General features: G+C 40.8%; 1 protein-coding gene across 1 annotated transcript; it reads right to left on the reverse strand.

Annotated features, from left to right (window-relative positions):
• Positions 1-7,986: 7,986 nt before the first annotated feature.
• ccni (cyclin I) lies at positions 7,987-19,920 on the reverse strand. The gene is made up of 10 exons (XM_041058886.1): positions 19,684-19,920; positions 18,317-18,476; positions 12,539-12,673; positions 11,890-11,964; positions 11,639-11,779; positions 11,413-11,541; positions 11,148-11,249; positions 10,282-10,447; positions 9,873-10,093; positions 7,987-8,793 (listed from the first exon to the last, which is right to left on the reverse strand). The coding sequence occupies exons 2-10, from the start codon at positions 18,428-18,430 to the stop codon at positions 8,575-8,577; spliced, it is 1,302 nt and encodes a 433-aa protein (XP_040914820.1). The 5' UTR covers positions 18,431-18,476; positions 19,684-19,920; the 3' UTR covers positions 7,987-8,574.
• Between the last annotated feature and the right edge of the window lie 943 nt (positions 19,921-20,863).

The raw sequence follows: 20,863 nt of genomic DNA on the forward strand, positions 1-20,863 counted from the left end.
ACTGATCTCCACAGTGACCTGCTCAAATGGCTCCAGAACAGTGCATGCCTCCTGTAGTACCTCCCGTTCCTCTTGGCTCAGAGGGTCGACCGGTGCATTGATAACTGCCAGGGTAGAGATGACTGCATCCTTGGACTCCAGAATGCGTTTCAGCATCTGAAAGTTCCACCTTGTGATACATTCTTGTTTGAACTTCAGCGCAGGCATGCCCATCTGTCTTTGGGTAGATTTCAGTTTGTGTGCTCCTGTGGAAGAATTCCTCTGTTGTCTTCACTTTGTCCACAGCTGGCTTCATCACCTTCAGAGCATCTATTACAACTACAGTCATGGAAAAAATGATTAGACCACCCTTGTTTTCTTCAATTTCTTGTTCATTTTAATGTCTGGTACCTAAAGTTATATTTGTTTGGACAAATATAATGATAACAACCAAAATAGCTCATAAGAGTTTAATTTAAGAGCCATTTTGCATGGTTTTCTTGATAATAACACTTAGGTTCTTACATCAGTAGCTATGGCATTGTAGTGCCAAAAACAGTGCTTTTAGGCATTCCATGTTTTCTTTTGTCTGTTTTAGTCACATGATACACACAGGAGCTAGTACTTGATTGCATAACCATTGTTTCTGATGACTGCATCCATGCATCTTGGCATGCTCTCCACCAGCTTCTGATATTGTTCTGCTGCCACAGCAGCCCATTCCTGTTGCACAAATTCAAATAAATTTGCTTTGTTTTTGGGCTTGTGGTTCTCCATTTTGAGTTTGATGATTTTCCACAGGTTTTCAATTGGATTTAGAGCTGGTGACTGAGCAGGCCAAGGCATGGTTTGAATGTTCTGGTTCTCCATCCAGGCTTTAACAGGGGCATTGTCTTGTTGGAAAATCCAGTCATTTGAGGCAGGAAAGAGTTTTCCAGCTGATGAAAGAAGACTGTTTTCAAGAGTAGCCCTGTACGTCACCTGGTTCATTCTCCCTTCACACAGTTGCATTTGCCCTGTTCCACCCATACTGAAACAACCCCAGATCATCACTGATCCACCCCACGAATCCTGACACAGGAACAGATGAGTGCACGGTCATCTCGAGGGGTTAGAAAGACGTTTCCTGCTTCAACCAGCTAGCAATTTGGTAGTACCATGTTCGGCTTGTTTTTTCTTGGTGTAATGAACGGCTGTCTTCTTCAGTTTTTTGGCTACCTGTCTCTCACTCAGGCCAATTTCCAGCAGTACCAACATGGCTGCCTTTATGGCTTCACATAATTCTTTTGTTTTAGGCATTATGTGAGAGCTGACAACTTCTGAGTTGTGCTACAGCTTGAATGTAAGCAGGAAAGCACTATTGGCCTTTGCATGTGCAGTGCTGCTTATGACATGAAATGGCCTCTTATATACCCTGGGAATACAATTAAGCATGTCAAAAGGGACAAAGTATTATGTAATCAGCTGCATTTTTTTGTTGTGTCCATTGTATTCTTCAGGTAATATACCTTTAGTGGTACCAGGCATTAAAATGAACAAGAAATTGAAGAAAACAAGGGTGATCTAATATTTTTTTCCATGATTAGTAGATTGTGTGTGTAAGACATGGGTGGTGGGTCCATTTCAGGATTTTAATTGCTTTTGTTATGTTAGCTGCATTGTCAGTAACACAGCAAACCACTTAGTTTTCCATCTCCCACTCTTTTGCCACTTTGAGCAGCTCCTCTGCTAAATTGTCAGATGTGTGCCTGTCACTGAACTCAAAACAATCCAGAAGACAGGACACCATTTTATGATTTTCAATAAAGTGACATGTAACTGATAAGAAGGATGTGGTGGCTTGGGATGTCCAGCTGTCAGTTGTTAGATTGCTGTGGCTTTTTTAACCCTCTCTTGCAGTGATGCACGTTCTCTGTCCTATAACCCTGGGATGATTTTTTTGGGAGAGTGTCTTCCTGCTTGGAATTGCATACATTGGATTGAGTGCATGAATAAACTTTCTGAATCCTTTATCATCCACAACTGAAGATGGTTGGAAATCAAGCGCACTCATTTTTGCCAATTCTTTGTCAATAGTGTTCTGTCTTGCTGGGGTCACAGACCTCTGCCAAAACTGTCTCATAGAGCTCTGGGTTGTAGGCTTAGGTGGTTGTGGTGGTGTACTGCATGATGCTGTAGATACTGAAGCAAAAGGAGCAGCAGCAGTTGCAGTAGACACACTGACACCTTCATCAATATCAGACTCAACTGACTGTGTGTTATCTTTGCATTGCACTAATGGGTGCACAGTTCTCAGGTACCTGTTAGGGGTGTGCCCGATTCGATTCATAGATTAATCATGATGCGACGCTTGACGATTCAGAATCAATTCATTTAAAAAAAGTTGCACATGCGAAGAATACGAGCAGTGACCATATAGTGTCCAAAATCCATATGAGAAACAATCTGGCTGACATGCACATATAAAAGATTTATAAGGATTACTTTCTGGACAAGTAAAGTGGAAATATTGTCAATTTCCTTTCCCTATTTTTTTCTTTTCTTTTTTAACAGATATTTTTTTAATTTACATGTTCATAATAAAATAATCAAATCAGTATCATGTCAGTACAGCCACACAATATATATTTTTAGTATTATTGTTTTTAATCTACATCAATAAATGAAACAGACATTTAGAACTACATGTGTGAGCTAATGTTTTTTTCTTTTATCAGAGGAGTTGAAAACTAATACTTTCTTGTGGCTGTTGTCTTAATTGATAGATGCAACTACTCAACAGTTAATTTCTATTTAATTTGTGAACATTTTAGTCATTTACATTAAGAACACACTGTTTTTGGGTAGATTCCCAAAAACTATAATGGAAAAAACATAATTCCCAAAAATTAAAATGGAAAAAAACAGAATTTTGGGAAATAATAAAATGGAATTTATAGGGCCCTAACATTAGGAGACGGACCTCAGTCCAAGAGATAACGGCATGTAATGTGTCACAGTGTGCAGTTCACACTTCGGGTTTAAAAGCGACTGTGGAGACATTTTGTTTAAAAGAAGTTTTATATTTTCTAAATGCTGGGAAATTGCTAAAGTTAATAATAAAGAAAAGAGAGATAAACGTGTTTTACTTCAATGAATGGCTATTTAAAAATATACATTATTATACAAGTAACTACAGAGTGAGAAAAGAAACATTCTATGTGGGGGAAAAAAAAGATGAATTGAGATGCATTGATAATCTGTGAATCGTAATCGAATCGAATCATGAGGTGACTCAGATGGCACACCCCGAGTACCTGTGCAGGTTGTTTGTGGAGCCGGCTCTATATAAGATTCTTTTCTTGCAGACTCTACACTCTGCCTTTGTATTGTCAGTATAATTGAAATGGTTCCAGATTTTACTACTTTTTCTGGTGTCACTCATTTTCTTAACTATACCTTTTTAGTCCGTTGATGTTGTCTTTTCTTGAAGCCCCTTGCGCGGACTGTGGCTGTCTGGAGCGCACCTGCTCCTTTGGCTCACAGGTGCAGCAGCGGCCTGGGTGAAGGTGAAGCTGAGGGCGGGGGTTCGCTCTGAGTGAAGCTCACTGATCAGTTTGATCAGTGTTGATTTTCCGTTTTACACGTGTGAAACGCTGCTCAGTGAGGAGAGCATGCTGCCGGTCTCTAAACCACCTGCAGTCAGTCTGAAAATCTTGCCTGTATTTTGACTGGTTATTGATGATTGGTTTAAATAGAATTATTGATAGAACATTGCCGTTCTGTTCTTTCTCAGGCAGTTATTCAGCCCATGGATGATGTTTTATGAATGCATTTCAAATCTGGATTGGCATCTGAATTATGTGTATGTTTCACAGAAGAATCCGTAGCAAATTATTGTTCTAACTTTAGGTTCCTATGATAAGGGATATCCTGCTGTTTCCAAGGTTACCATTCTCAGTTTGTTCTGTGAGGTTGGTATTATTATTATTGTTATTGTGCTCTGTGTCACTTCCAGTCTCTGGTCAGTCTGTGTTGAACTGCTATAAGCATGTTCATGATATAACTGACTGTGATGTAATTAGAGACCCAAAGTAATTTGTTCATATTTTATTGAATTTTATTTAAATGACACACACACACACTTACACGGACACACACACACACTACTATTGATATTACTGACATTCACTTTTTACTACTATTGAGATTCTTCCATCCTTTATCTTCCCTAACTCCCATTAAGGTCTCCTACTCATTTTTATCCATCTTTTCCTCCTATTTTGGTTTCTGCCTTACAGCAACAGTACAGACAATGAATGGGACGGCACAGCACGCCGCACCACTCTCACGATTTCCCGCAGGGGAATTGTCTAGTTTTTGTTTGTGTTTTATTTCGTGTTGCTCGAGGGTTATGGTGAGACTGAAATGTAACGACGACTGCCAAATGCCACCAGCCTCACCTGTGCTAATTAGAAAATATTACTGTGCTAACCTGCTAAACTAAGATGGTAAACATTAACGTTAAACAAGCATTAATTCATCAGGTGTGGGATCTGGATAAACAGGGGCATTATTTCTGTAAAGAGATGGTGCTGCTGAATTTTTAAAAAGAATTTTAGAATCATTTTTCAGTGATGTTACAACACACGCTGCATGATGTTAATCTCCACAGAGGCAGAAAGGTCAGACAGATCATTTCAAAAACAGGGAAACTAAACTGAAACTGTCTGCATACCAGTAGAAAAAAAAACGTTTCTTGTCATTTGGGTGAACCGACCTTTAAACCTCAGCTTAAACATAAAGCTGGCTGCAACAAGCTGAAAAACACAACTTCCTATTTATATATATTTATATATATTTTATTTATATAAAAACCATACATTTCTGCTGCTATCATCATCTCAGACTTGTTCTTATAACACTTCATCTGTTGTCTTTTTTTCCCTTAGGTACCGGCATGCTGTGACCTTTGACCCATGGCCTCCTCACTGTAAGTTTTATTTCTGTTTATCCAGAAACTCAAATGTTATTCTGCTGAACAAGGCTCAGTGCTGAAAGTAGAATCAAGAACACAAAAGACAGTTGTGCTCATAAGTTTACATACCCTGGTAGAATCTGTAAAATGTGTACCATTCTTTAATGAAAGCATGAGTGATCGGGCAAAACTAATTTCTTTTAAATGGGATTCAAGCTAAACTACGAGGCATCTAAAAAAAAGCACAATCATTAAATTAATCAGGCTGTGAAATCCTTCCTTTTCTTCAACTGATAACGGTTGGTCATCGAGTACGATGAAGTTAAGCAACCTCTCGGTAATCCCTTTAGCTTTCACGCTGTCTGGCAGAAGTTTACCTTGTTTAAGGAAGTGATTCCTGCCTCCTACATTCGTCTTTCTGCCCCCTGGCTAAAAAAATCCCACTTGAATGTGGTGCTTTTTCAAATGTTTAATTAGGTTGGATGTGTTGTTGGTAGCGACTGAGCTTCCGCCACGGTGCTGCTCAGTGCTCGCCTGCTGGCTGGCTGCAAAATCCGATGCATTAATGGATCGGAAATCTCCGCAGGTTGGATTGGAAATTTCTGATCCGTGAATTTTGTTGGTATCGGAATCCGATAACGAATCTGGATCGGCCCCATCCCTACTGTGCATTTGCCCCCTTTAGCATCAATGACAGCTTGTAGTCTTTTGAGGCAGTTGTGGATGAGGCACTTTATTTTCTCAGAAAGAGAGCACTGTGCATGTTTGAGATCTCCCCAAAGTGGTTCAATGATATTGAGTTCAGGAGACTGTGATGGCTGCTCCAGAACCTTCACTTTTTCCTGCTGTAGCCAAAGACAGGCCGACTTGGCCTTGTGTTTTGGATTATTGTCATATTGGAAAGTCCAAGTGCGTCCCATGCGTAGCTTCTGGGCTGAGGAGTGCAAATTGTCCTCCAGTATTTTTTGATAACATGTTGCATTCACCTTGTCATCAATTTTGACCAAATTCCCTGAGCTGCTGTAGCCCCCCACCAAAAAAAAAAACATAGACACTGTTGACATCTCTCCAAACATATTGTTTGTGGTTGTGATCATAAAGTTTAATCTTAGTCTCATCACTCTGAATGATTTTGTCCCAGCAGCTTTGAAGCTTGTCCAGGTGCTGTGTATCATATTGTAAGCAGGCTGTTTTGAGGCACTGGGCTAGTAGTGGCTTTCTTCTGGCAACTTTTCTTCAAATGTCTCCTTACTGTGCATCTTGAAACAGACATACCACTTTTCTGTAGAGAAGCCTGTATGTCAGCTGAAGTTATTTGTGGGTTTTTCTTTGCATCCCGAGCAATTTTTCTGGCAGTTGTGGCTGAAATTTTTTTCAGTCTACCTGACTGTAGCTTGGTATCAACAGAACCCCGTATTTTCCACTTCTTCATCAGAGTTTGAACTCTACTGATTGGCATTATCAAATGTTTGGATATCTTTTTATATCCTTTACCTGCTTTAGAAAGTTCAACTACCTATAGTAGTTGAGTATACTTTTGATCAGGGCCGTTTGGGTGGTTCAACTTGTCACTATGATTTAAAAAGAGCAAATAGTGTGATAATAAATAACTTTGCTTGACCACTAATTCTGAATGAAAGAAAAGTTTTAGCATGATCAAACATTATTTTACAATATTTCACAAATTTTGCCAGGGTATGTAAACTTATGAGCACAACTCTATCTGTGTATGAGAAAATGAAGACAAAGAGCTCAGGGTCAGTTTTCATACTCTTATCTCTTTATTTATTGGTGCCACGGTGCGTTCAGGGACCTGGGGCAGCCACCAGCCACCACCACAGCAGGAACGACAGAGCTTTTTGCAGGAATAAAAATATATTAAACAGAAGTTCAAGAGATAAAAACAGAGCGTGTTACTTTAGCATTTTTTTTTTTTCAAAACATCAAAGTGAAGATTGTCACTGGTGTTTCTTTTTTTTTCTGAGTCAGCTCTGCTCAGTTCAGTCACCAACTCAAAAACACATTTCTGCCTCTTAGTTTACTGTTAAAATGCTTTTAATAACTCAAGGTTGTTTTATTACATCTGAATATATTAACTAGAACTTTAATTGCTTCAACACGGAAGCCACATGCTGTTTGATTGATCTTTGTACGAGGACAACAAAGTCGGGTTTACTGTAAAGCCTGCATTTTTTCTGAATTTAACAAGAGCTGTTGTCATAGCAACAAGTCCTACTGTAAAGCCTGCATTTTTTCTGAATTTAACAAGAGCTGTTGTCATAGCAACAAGTCCTCACAACCAAGACCTTGACGGTTTTAAGAAGCTGATTTACAATTAACACGATCATTTTAAACTGGATTAGTTAAGACAGGTTTAAAGAACAGGGCCCTAACTGAACAACAAGAAGTGTAGGTCCAATCAGAGGTTTGGACAGCATTTGTTTTAAACTGTCAGTAGTGTCAGTAGGTGGAGTGTACAACAATGGACTGTGGTCAGCTCCTCCTACTGACAGCTGCTGTATGACTTGGGCTCAAAATAAACTAAATGATCTTCTTTTGGCAGCCAAGACTCCTGCAGGAGGAAACCAGATTTAAGCTGCCGATGCTTTTTATGTCTATGGCTGAATAAAACAACCTGAGAAACTTTCATTCAGTCAAGCTGTCACAACAAGCTGAGAGGGAAGGGAAACAAAAAGGGATTCATAGGAAAGAAGTTCAGCTTCTCATTCATTAACAATCAAATTGCACTTCATTAGAAAAAAAAAAAAAAACACAAAAACTTTTTTCTATCTGGGTGAGTACTACAGATAATCGTCTATACAGTAACATTCATACACTTGGATTTAGACTCTTTATGAAGAAGTTATAAATAGAGATGAAAACATGCAGAGTGAGGAAGGGAAGGGGAGGAGACGCAGTTAAAACATAAATATGTGAAATGAAAGAAACGTTTAAATTGTTTAACATGTGAACAACAAATATAAGTTGACAAACATTTCCAGAGAACAGGACAGAGAGCGAGACACTGGGGTAGAGAAGTCAATTCTAGGTTTTTTTTTTTTGAAGATAACTTTTTCTATTTATTATTTTTTTAAACCTTTTGTAACATTGTATTGGTGTTTAACAAATATCACTAATCAGATAGTAGCAGCAGCAGCAGGTTTTTTTATTTTTTGAATGTTTAAATTTTTTTGGGCTCTGTCGTTCTGCTGCAGGGGATGATGGGAGCTAACCTCAGGACAGCTGAACGGCTCCGGATCACGCTGGGGTCATCTGCACCAAAACCAAAACCACCTTAACCACTGACATCATCTGTAAGTATTTTCCTCTGTACTGTATGTTTCGTCAACATACAGTACAGGGCAATTTTCTGTGGCAACTCTGATGGGCAACGTTCCCCAAGGAGCTGCCTCTATATTGCTTTTTAATGCAAATGGACACACTGAACAAAATCTTTCTCTTTCATTGCCTATTGCTAAGGGAGTTGTCCATTACTGTTGCCACAAGAACTGCCCAGTGTCACTGTTTGGTCAAAATTTATTTGTATTACTTTGACTGGAGGACTTTAAGCTGAAAGTGAAACAGGAAGAGGATGTCGGTGTTGAGGTGGTTTTGGTAATCAGCTTCCTGTTTGGTCTTTAGGAGGCACTGACTGGCTGCAGAGGCGGGCAGGGGGAAGAGCTGCCTTCCTGTCGGGACAACAGGACACTGCAGGTGTTCAGACCTCCTCCTCCTCCACCTGTTGGTACCGCCCCCGACGCAGGTGTTGCCCCCTCCTGGACGGCGATGGTGGTGACGTCTTCGTTGTAGAGGCGTTTGATGCCATCATAGAAGTCGTCGACCTCCATCTCCTCCACCTGGACACACAGGCAGACGTAAGTTGTCAGTAAGATCCTGGGTCACAACTACCAACTATTGTTATCATCAGTTACTCTCTCAATCACTTTCATGATTAATTGGTTAATGATTTGGTCTATAACATGTTAGAAAAATAGAAAAAAAAAGGTATACAGATCTAAAAAACTGGAACCAAGTCTTTTTTGCTTAAAAAAATGACAAATTATCCAAATAGTTGCAATTAATGTTCTGTCTGTGCAAGTTCTCATTCATCTAGGGCAGAGGTGTCAAACCTGTTCCACAAAGGGCCGGTGTGGCTGCAGGTTTTTGTTCCAACCAAGCAGCAGCACACCAGACTCATTTAATCAACTGATCTCAGTCTTTATTGGTCAAACTGTGTGCTCTTGATTGGTTGGAACAAAAACCTGCAGCCACATGGCCCTCTGTGGAACAGGTTTGACACCTCTGATCTAAGTCATCGTGTCTTAAGGCAGGGGTGTCCAAACTGTTCCACAAAGGGCCGGTGTGGCTGCAGGTTTTTGTTCCAACCAATGAAGAGCACACAGTGTGTGCTGCTGCTTGGTTGGAACAAAAACCTGCAGCCACACCGGCCCTTGTGGAACAGTTTGGACACCCCTGTCTTAAGGGTTGACTGAAGGCAACTGGACTTCTTGGAAGCTTGAAGACGTTTCATCTCTCATCCGAGAAGCTTCTTCAGTTCTGGAGACTGGCACACGCCTTGAGTGGCTCCTGCTGGGCTGCGTCAAGTGGAGTCAGTAGCACCTGAGGGTACTTGGGTGAGTGTAGAAACTAGGTGGGTGGTACCTCTGGGAGCGACAGAAACCAGAGGTACCACCCACTAGGTGGGATAGGGATGAGTTTAAATGTTTGGACTCTCTAACCAGTCTCCAGAACTGAAGAAGCTTCTCAGGTCAGAGGTGAAACGTCTTCAAGCTTCAAACAGGAAGTCCAGTTGCCTTCAATCAACCCTCAGGATAATTCATTTTCTGTTGCTCAACTAACTGAATCTATTAATTGTTTCAGCTCGTATCAGCTCCCTACATGATGCTCAGAGAGAGAGAGAGAGAGACGGCGTTACCTTGCGCTTGGCGGAGGCCTTGCAGCGCAGCGTGACCTTCTGCAGGTGGTTACGATGGTTTTTGGGTGGGGAGAGAAGAGCCGGGATGCTGCTGTCTGTGGAGGAGGAGCTCCAAGGCTGCAGACTCTCCTCCTCCTCCTCCCCTCCAGCAGGTGTCCGCGGCTGGGAAGAGGAGGCGGTGACGTGGTCCCTGGAAGACTCGGTGGTGGAGGTGATGGTCCCTGGAGAGAAAATGGCAAAGTTACAGAAATATTTTAATAAGTATTTGTTCTGACTCAGTAAAGCAATAAATTGTTAGCACAAAAGATTTTATACAACTTTTTTTTCCCCCACATATGTGGTTATACTCCCCAAATCCTGGGCATAGACCTTGATGGGTGAAATCAGCTGAGTTGTCCTCTTAACGTACCCAGTGTGCAGCGGGGGAGTGTAGGGTCCTGGGCCGGACGCTGCAGGGTGGTTTGGCTCTGCAGGGGCAGGTAGATGTAGACAGTGTTTGGAGGCAGGGAAGCTCTCAGTGTGGACAGACTACGAGCCACCAGCTCTCGACTCCTAATCAACTCAGAGCTGTCGATCTAAGAGAGAGAGAGAGAAGAGGAGGAAAGAAAGACGAAGGAGACAAACACAAATACAGTGAAAGAGAGAGAAAGGGAGACAACAAACAAGACAGACATTTGTATTTTTATGTCTGCAGTTCTACATGCTGTAGTATTCATTACATCAGACAACATATATGATATTTTGAATCTGTTTCCTCCTGCTGAATGTCTTTAAAAAAAAAAAAAAACACAAGATCTGCTTCACAGCAGCGCCACCTGGTGGCTCCACACCCTCATCGCCTTAAGGGCAGAGACAGGGACTATGTGCAAGAGGACAGATAAACTTCTTTTAAAACTTTTTTCAGTGCAACAGCTTCTACAAAGTCTTATTTCTAACCTGTCTTGCTCTCAGCCTCCTTTTTCACTACATTAAAATCATTAGTTTGAATTTGTTCAGACCCTGAGCTTGACTCTCACTGCTAAGTTGTTGATAATGATGTGTTATTCTGTTTTTTTTTTTACAGTGTCTACAACTGAGAGACGACACATTTTGAGGAACTAAATGAAACTTGTCTGGAGTTTCCCCATTTCAAAGAAGTTAAATAAAAAGTTCTCTGCTGCTTCTCCAACTACACTGCTGTCTTTTAGTTTTTAATCACATGACCCACACTGAGCATTCAGAGCTTCTGACTGACCACAAGTTGAACCTAATAATGAAAGAGAAGCAGCCTGGTACCTGTGCCCTCCTCAGCAGGTCAATGGTAAGAGCCAGCCAATCGGGACAGCAGGTCTCCAGCTCCAGGGTGATGAGGGCCAAGGCCAGCATGGATCCTCTGAGCTACAGAAACAAATGAGGGACAAACCTGTTCAGTGTCCAGGCAGATGAATGTCCTCTATACTGTATTTAAGAACAGAATATACCAAAATACATCCTAATTCTCCACTGTTACACAACCGCAGAGGTATCTGCAGGTGAAGTGAGAACTTGTGTGTGTGTGTACCTGTATGAGTTGGTGGTCAGCCAGACAGTGGTAGAGTCGCTGTGTGAGCAGGGCGAGGTGCTGAGAGCGGTTCAGTCCCAACATGGAGTCCAAAAACCCAGAACGACAGGACAACACCATTGCATGGAACTATGGGAGAGGGAGAGGGAGAGGGAGGGGAAGATGGTAAAGAATTACATAACCAACACAGGGTATGTGTGAGCGTGTGTGTGTTTTACAGACGTACAATGTGCAGGAAGTCCAGTGCTGTGGCGGTGTGCAGGTCCCAGTTCAGTTTGTCCAGGATGATCCTCTCCATCCTCAGGATCTCTGATGGAGAACAGCCACAGTCGCTGGAAGCGGCCAGCTCCTTCAGAGAGGGCACACACTGACACACACACAGGGACACACAAGTTACGTGAACTGTTCTGATGCATCGCCATCTACTGTCTGATAGTGTGAGTACTCATTAGTATGTGCTGTGTTTTCCTTATTCACCTCGTCCTCCTCACATGTCTTGGCAGCCAGGAAGAAGCAGGCGATGGCGATGCAGCGCAGGTACTTTGGACGGGCCTGAAGACAAACAATCCAACCGATCGGTCAATAAGTAACTTCCTTACAGTCAGTTTTACACGTGTGTTGAAATCAGCTTGACTACAGATGTTATTATCATGATACCATGCATGTTTAAAGCTTCCCTGGGAAGTTTTTTTTAAATGAGTGGCTCCCTGTGACATTGTTCCCCTGATCTGCAGGTGGCAGTAATACCCCAGCAACGGCAGAGAAGACAGAGACCGCTAGCAAGTAAACATGGATGTTGGCTTTCCAAATGTTTTCTGAGGGAGGAACAGTTTGTTATACCTCCAGGATATACACAGTGCATCTTGGTGAGTAACACTGAATGTATACAAAGTTTGTTTGTTTACAAGAAAACTCCACAGGGCATCTTTAACACCTCTTTAACATGACTGTTGTTTTGAAATGAGTCAGTGACTAGTGATTGAGTAGACCTACAGCTTGTTTGGAGTCCACCTGTGGAAAAGTTGAATTGATTGGACACAGTTTAGAAAGGCCCACGGTTCACTCATCTCTGCCAATGCTCACTGTAACAGCTGTAACTCCTGCAGTATCGGTAGTATTTAATTACCTTGATGGGAGCGAGGAAGCGGTCCAAGATGCTAACAGCTAACACCAGGGTCTCTGGGTACAGCTGCAGTCTGCTGTGGAGCTCCGTCAACCAGCGCACAGCCTCGTCTCGCTGGGCCGGGGAGATGTCTGTATCCTACAGTAAACAACAAGGTAAACAACAGCATCAACATCATCGTCCTGCTAGGCCTCTGGGATATTTGTACTGACCAAAGAAACATTTGCTCTTGTCCCGTGTTTCCCCATAAGAACATACATCAATCATACTTATCCTTCTGTCTAACAAAAATGAGGCAGGACATTTTGATAGAGTTGTCATCTTGATTTCACTGTAACTGCTCTAGAGCAGATTTTTCCCATAATGCCTACTTCCTTCTTTACTTTGAATACTACGTGAATGTAAAAGGTGATAACTGCAGATCCAGTGAAAAACTCTCATCTTTTGATAATAAATATTAATCAGTACTCCTGACTCAGCGTATGAAGTTGTTTTCTTGTCGTCATGAAAACAAATGAACTATGATAATGAGAAAATAAAATCATGCTTGGCCGTCTTGATGAAGTGTGAGCGTAGTGAGAAAGTCTGGCGGCAAATATTTACCTTTTAAGAATAAAAAATGTGTCTACAACTTTCTGCTCTCTCTGCCTAAACAAACGCAAAATCCAACAGCCAATCCTCAGCAAATCTCAGGTTTCCAGTGGACACAGGGGAAACCGTTTCAGGAGGTAATAGGAAACCTCCAAACAACACAGGCCATGAGTTCTGTCTCCTCTTTTTAAGACAGCGGTGCTATTTCAGGGCAACATTTGGCCTAGTTTCCATGCAGGTCCAAACGGGGTTAGACAAGACTTACTTATTCAAATGAATCACCTAGTTTTGGATATTCAGTAAGGACCCAGTGGAGGCCTTTGTGACTGACATACTTCTGCCAACAGGACAACCAGGATCTTAAACCAGCTCGACAGCTAGACCAAAAACCAGACACCAAATGTCCTCCAAAACTATTCCAGGAATTCCATTTGTTCTTCTCACAGCTGAAATAATTCACCACATTTCCTTTTCAGAGGCTTCTGCTCCATGAAAATAACATAGTGTAATACGGGTGTTTAACAACATGTACTTAACAACAGCGTTTTTGTTTGCATGTTCTGCATGTTGAGCTGGGTTTCTGCAGGTTAATCAGAGGCAGTGACGAGGGTAAAACATGTCTGATGGTGGCCTGAACGGCCCAACATTTGTTATCTGACCAGAGTTCAACGGGTCAATGCAATCCAGCTCTGTTCTGAAAGCCTGAACAAAGGCTTCTATAACAGATACAGACTCACTATACATTTACTATTTGATATTATTATAGGATCGTTACATTATTTATTGTATTATTATAGTATTATTGAATTAAACCCTAAGGTAGATAATGCAGCAACTTACAGAGAACATGATTCTAGAGAATCAGTTGTTGCATTAACCTTTGATGGTAACCACAGCTGTTAGGCCATGTTGACAGTAAACACTGTTGTGATGGCTACTTTTAAAAGGTCTGTTCACTCATATCTGAAAAAAAAAAAAAATATTTTGCAACTTTCCCTGGTGGCATCTTGCCATGCAAGATCGCTGTGTGAAGACCACTCCCAATATTAACATATATGACATTTGGAAAAACTCAGAACAGCAGTATGTCTTCCCAGAAACTATGTCCCTGTTCATGCACAGACGCCACTGTCAGCAGACGTTACAGTAGGGTGGTATCAAGTGGCCAAACATGGCCTGGATACATGTTTATTTGTATGTGAAAATGGTTTAAGAATAGATAGATGATACTTAGTATACCGCTAAAGCTGCTGTCAACACCAAATTACCGGGTACTTTCATTATTCTATCAACCAACGCAAGGATTATAAAACCACAGCCCTCCCATATGATAGTTGGTTCCATGTCAGAATTGGTGCTGAGGCAGAAAAACTTGAAACCACCAGTAAAAATGACTAGTATTAGGCTGATCATTATGGTGTCCATTTTCTGGCCACACAGCAAAACCATATTCAACCAAGACTAAAGGTTAGGCACACTACCTTTATTCAATCATTTTTGTTTATATAATTATGTAATTCAGTAGTGATTTTTGTACGTGTAGTCAATGACATGCTAAAATATTTGATATTTCCTAAAACCGATGCCTAAAAGTCAAGGCTTCAACACTGAAATCAATTCTTCATTTTTGTATTTCAGATTTGTCTCCGAGCTGAAGTCACTGGTTCACTGAGTGGAATGTGTCACACTGGACTAGCAGCACGGGTCAAAGGTAAGAGAGCAACCGACCCTGTTAGCCTACTAATCTGCAACTTGACACCGTTCAGCCTCTCAGCTCTTAGATGTCCAAACTAAAAACAACTGGCCTGCTTCCAGCCTGTTTCCACTGCTGTGTGAAAAAGACAAACTCTGAAAAGAGTCTCATCCCTTCCTGGTGCCTTGTCACTGCAGAGCATTATGACTTCCTCAGTGCCCAGTGCTTCCTCCATGAAGGCCGTATTGGTAAAGTACAGGCCTCTCCTCAGACTGTTGCTTCTCCTGCAGCAGCTGTTGAGCTCAGCAGTTCTACAGCTGAGTCAAACCATCATGCTTTCAGTAAAAATGATGATTTGTGCAGAGCAGAGATATGATGCAGACATACAGATGTACAGACCTAACTCAACAATATATAATAATGTCAGCTACAGACCACAGAAACTTTTAATTCAACAAAGACTAACCTCACACCAGCGGGGGTGTATTTTACCCAGCGACACTGCTGTGCCTCTGAGGAGACTGGCTGCCTCCTTGACCTCTTACACCAGTTTACATACCTACTAACTCGGCCAAAGGCGCTGATAAGCACTATAACTGTCTCAGTGCTGTCATTTACGGCCTTTTATTGGCCTCTTCATTATCAACACTACACTTTCAAGGCCTAGACAAAGACGGGTTTGTTATTCTTCATGTGAAGCCAGGTTTATTTGGATATCTCAATATTACATGCAATAACTTATTAGACTTTACTCTCCCACATCAGCTGTGGCTTCTGAGGCAGTTCAAGCTGCCTGAGCTCTAGGTCATTGTTTAGATTATTTCTGTGTTGTTCCTCCAGGATGTGTTTGAATTTGAGGATGTGAAGAGATCGGTTGTGATGCCTTGGCCAGATTAAACTCACACAGTCATGAACGTGCAGCAGCAGTGACAGATTAGCCCTCCGCTAATTCCATTTAACTTAAATAGCTACACCGTTAGATCAGCTGTGAATACAAGATGAAATAGAACACAAGAAGGAAAAGATAAGAAGAAAAAAATCTAACTGTAAACACAGATGTCTGTGGAGATTTAAAAAAACATGAGTGAGGAGAAACTGGTTTTGGGATCTACAACAAGTCCCACACTGTAAAAGATAAAGAAAATCACAACAGCGCTGATGCAGGATAAATACAAGTAGGACAACTTCCTTGCTGTCTGCCACTGTAAACTGTAATAATACATGATAGTGGAATGCACAAATCAAGTTTTCAATCAGTGTTTTGAAAATTATGACTAAATCTATTTGCTGATAACCAACAAAATGTATCATAATTTTCATCCACATACAGAAACATCTGATGATGTGATTTGTGTTACTGTCACTATCAAACCTAAGTTTATAGGCAGAACAAATCTATACAGAGTCAAAGGAAAGAAGGTCCTGCAGGCAAACGTGCAGCTTCACTTTAGCCTTCAGACCCTCACATGACGTAATAATACAGAAGGTGCTGAGATTCACTCCATCACTCCAGTCACCACAAACTATCAGCTGATAGTTTTATGACTTTAGACTTTAGAAGTAGACAGAATATAACTTCAGTCTTTCCACCACTTGTTGAACCTGGCTACAGGGATTTGCTCCCATTCAGCAACAAGATCATTAGTGAGGTCCAACGCTGGCTCACAGTCACTGGTCTAGTTCATCCCAAAGTTGCTGGATGGGGTTGAGATCATGCCTCTGTTCAGACCAGTCAAGTTCTTCCACATCAAACTGGGAAAAACCATTCCTTTATGGAACTGGCTTTGTGTACATGAAGCACACTGAAAACAAAAGAAAACAACACCTCCACCAGCAGACAGAGAAAACCGGTGTTAAGTCAAAGGATAATTGCCGTTCTGTAAAATAAACAACTGTGGAAACAAACTCCACCACAATGCCAGAGCTGCACACAGAGGGCTGACCTGGGTCATGACCTGACAGAGAGGAAAAAAAGCTCAACTGAACAGAGTGACCTCGCAAATGGCTTCATTAAAATCAGAAAGTAAACAATAGTGCTGCTTTAATTTCCAAAATATAGAGAAATATAATATCTCTACCATCAAATATTGAATATGTGATTAATAATTAAATACTTTTGTTGTTGTGGCAGGTATTAATAATGAATATTACATTCAGTAGCTGTTAGACTGAGTGAGACCAGTTGAGGGTGTGATCAGAAGAAAACATTTGTGACATCAAGTGAGGACGTGCCTGAGACCTGCAAACTGGGTGAGTCCTGAGTCTGGTGATGTGCTGAAGCAACCACTGGAGTCTTGCTCAGTGACTCACTGTGTTTCTGATACACTGCTGCTTCATGTTATCTACTGACGTGTCTCTGACGCTGAACCAGAGCTTTCTGATGCAAACCTTAATTTTAAACACTTAAATGCTATTTTTTTTTTTTTTTTAATTTATAAAAAAAAATATTTAAAGCGTTTAAGAAGCACATGAATGAAAGAATTTTCTTTGATGTAAGTGCTTTTCTTATACACTTTATACTCATCCAAATGTTGACCAAGTTCTCTCACAAGATGTTTTCAAGCAAAAGTTTCTGAATTTGGGCCCTCAACAAGAAGGAGAACATTCACTGTTTTTAGTACTTATCTCTGAGGGTCTGAAAAGTCCTTTTTTACACTTCCACTAACATTTCAAACTCCTCTCACGTGATATTCAAACTGCTTTTCATGCTTACATTTCTGTGGCAGTTCAACTGACACCTTACACTTGAACCAACAGTTCAACTGTTGCCAACTCCTTTCAGGACTCTATCTTCAACGACCAATTGCTGCTGCTTTAATCACTTTAACTAACTAACTGTCAGCAATTTGACAACTTTATTAGGCACTTAAGAAGAGGATATGGTCCAGAAACAGCTGTATTTATGCTTCACCGGCTGTCTACGCACACACACACAAAATAATTCACCAATTGACAAAATGAAACATGACGGATGATCTAATAATAAACAAAATCAATCTGCTACTACTGACAATAACTAAACAATGAAAGGTAGCAGCCCTGATGGAATTAACTCAAATTTTATCATTTATCTATGACGACAGGAAAATGATTTGGACAGCTTCGTATATCAAGACCACAAAATAATAACACTAACTAACAACTGTTTCCATCTGACAGTGACATAAATATTTGTAATGGAAACAAGCCATGTGGAGATCATGACCTTGACTCCTGAGTCTTGTAGAAAACTCATCTTTACCAGGTCCTCTCTGGACTTTGACAGAATACAAACAGTGTTGTTTTTCTGTTGTCAGGCTACTACATGAAGCCAGTTATGGTGTTATAGTTGTTATCTTTAGAAACACTTGAGGGGGTCAAAAGTATGGCTGCATTTATATTGCGCTCACTGTCCCAAACAGCAACTTTGAATTTAATTTTGTCAGTGTTGAGGTGTATTTTGTGAGTGAATCCATCCATTACATAATGAATGGAGGCACTCAGAAATGAATCCTCACCTGTGAGGAGGGCTTCTTTGGCACGTAGACCTTCCACATCTTGGCTTCCCTAGAGGCGGCCTTTTCCAGAAGAAAAGACAGCCTCTGGTGTCCCCAGGGTTCAGTGAACTTCATTCTTTCCTTCCCTGGTTGAGCCTACCTCCCCACCGGATACAGCTACCTGCATGGTGACACAGCACATCAGAACATCACACAGTCCAACTCATCTAATCCACCAAGAACAGGTGAGTCTGATTTGCACTTTAACTTTAAACAATACCATGTAATGGAGTTTACATTTCATGACATGACATTTTATAGCAACAGTTGAGATTCAAGATAAATGACTCTCTTAATCGTTATGTTGCCATTCATAGCTTCAGTATGTTCTCTCATACTGCAATATGCCTTAGGATGATATATAGTGTGTCACTATCCATTCACCATCTGTCAGAGACAGTTTAATAACTCTGTGTTTACTGGGTCATTATGAGGAATGTTTCAAACCAAATGTTGGATTTTATTGTGATTTTTGCCCCAATGTGACTGACTTCTCTGATTTGTCAGGTATTTTAACTGGATTCACCAAAAACAGTCCTCCCTGTCTGAGCAATTTAGCAATTAACCGTTCCCAATTGATTTTCCAGAAAATGTATTATATCACGAGTTATACAGATATAGGAACATAAAATTACATATACTACAAGATAGGAAATAAATGAATATTCCCTGATCTCTACATTAAACCATGAAAAATAAATTTGTTTTGTTTCTGACTGAGGATACAGTCAGAGAAATATTTGGTAACTCAGGGCAATAAGGATGCTGAGGGTGATATTAGTCCAGTTTGCAGTTCCCAAATGGTTCAAACACACCACAGTCATGTTACACATTTATTTCTGAAGAAACTCCATAAAACTCTCTGTACTTGTTGTTATCCAATTAAACATAAAGTTAGATAATATCTTACTAAACAAACAGATTGCTTCTAATCTAGCTAACTGTAATCCAATCAGTGACGGACTGAAGTCATGCAAACTTCTCATAATGAAGAAAAGTACCAAAAACCTCCTCCCACTAGGTCCCAATTTTCTGGGAAGCACCGGGCCTCCCGAAGCAGGTGCATTACCGAGCATTTCCTCCTATTATTACCCGGTAAAGGACTATTCCCTGGGACGGAGCTAATATACGCTAACAACTCGCTGGCTGTGTGAGCAAGTTAGAACGTATCTGGCAATTATAGGCATAAAACGTTGGTTTCTATCTTCGGTTGTTTTCAGAAAAAGGGAGCTGAAGTGTAGTTTATGGCGAAGACTTAGCTAACTACACAGTACGGGCATTTAAATGGCTGACTCACACCCAGTAAGTAGACGGAGCCCAAGCCTTACCTCCCCTGCGAAGCGGAGAAAACCACAGTTGGATTTCATCCGGTCCACTCAATTCAAGGATAAATTAGGGGGTGAAATCGGTTACCCGTTCTTCAGTTTAGTCGTCCATCTTGGCTTCCATGGTGCTAAGTGCTGGGGAAAAGGGGTTTCTGTAAAAAATGTATAAAAATAAAAGAACGGAATATAGACAGATACGTCTACTTCCGAGGAGGGGACTGGGGGAAGAGAGAGGAGAACAGGCTCCGCCCACATCCAGGCAGAACCGGAGGACAAAACAATCCTACCCTCTGTGGAATATTCCCATTATATTAATCTTATTTATTAATATAGAAACATAGAAATGATTCCTCAAGGATCTTTTAACAAGTCAGTTGTGAGTTTACTGTGAGCCTACTGTACTTCATGACATGCACAAAGAGTTTATCATGAGTGTATTTTGTGCTGTTCTAAAATTAACGTTTTATTTATTACATGGCTAACAACAAATACAGAATAAAAAAAACATGTCTTGCCTTAAATTACAAGACATGGTTTAATAGAGTACAAAGCATTATGACTAAACTCAAATCCACCTACACAAAGGAACTCACATAAAATAATCACAAGCCTGAGGAGACTAATAAAAGTTTTCTATTAAGTTTTTAATGTGGCCATTGTTGTGACTGTTCTTGGGGTTTTCAGGCAGCTTGTTCTAGAGACCTGGACAGGTGTATCACAAAGCGTCTTTCTGGAACTTTGGGTAGCCTATAGTTGTGCGAGCAAGTGAGCCATACGTTTGAGGACGTGGTTCCTCACCTACTCCAAGTAAATATTTACGTATTTGCCAACTTTTAAGACCACTTCTTGAATAAATTATATATGGTTATCAGAAAAAAAACAGTCCTATAAGGACTATTGACTGCAGATTGTTTTCTACTCTCCTTTACAGTTACCATTTCTTTGACTACATGTATGTTCCTATGTTGTTAGCACCGCAGTTAGCCCACAGTCAGACCGAAAACCATTTACAACATTCATAGACGTTATTTCTGACACTTATGAGCTTGTTGTATTTAAAGTCTATGGTTGTAGACAATTAAAGACACCATCTACAGTCTATAGATACAGTCAAAGGGCACTACGTCATTCTAAGATATAACCTCGGGACCCTGTGCAACCATTGGCCAATCAAAACATCCAA

The sequence above is a fragment of the Toxotes jaculatrix genome, chromosome 16, assembly GCF_017976425.1.
Source record: "Toxotes jaculatrix isolate fToxJac2 chromosome 16, fToxJac2.pri, whole genome shotgun sequence".
NCBI classification, from domain to species: Eukaryota; Metazoa; Chordata; class Actinopteri; family Toxotidae; genus Toxotes; species Toxotes jaculatrix.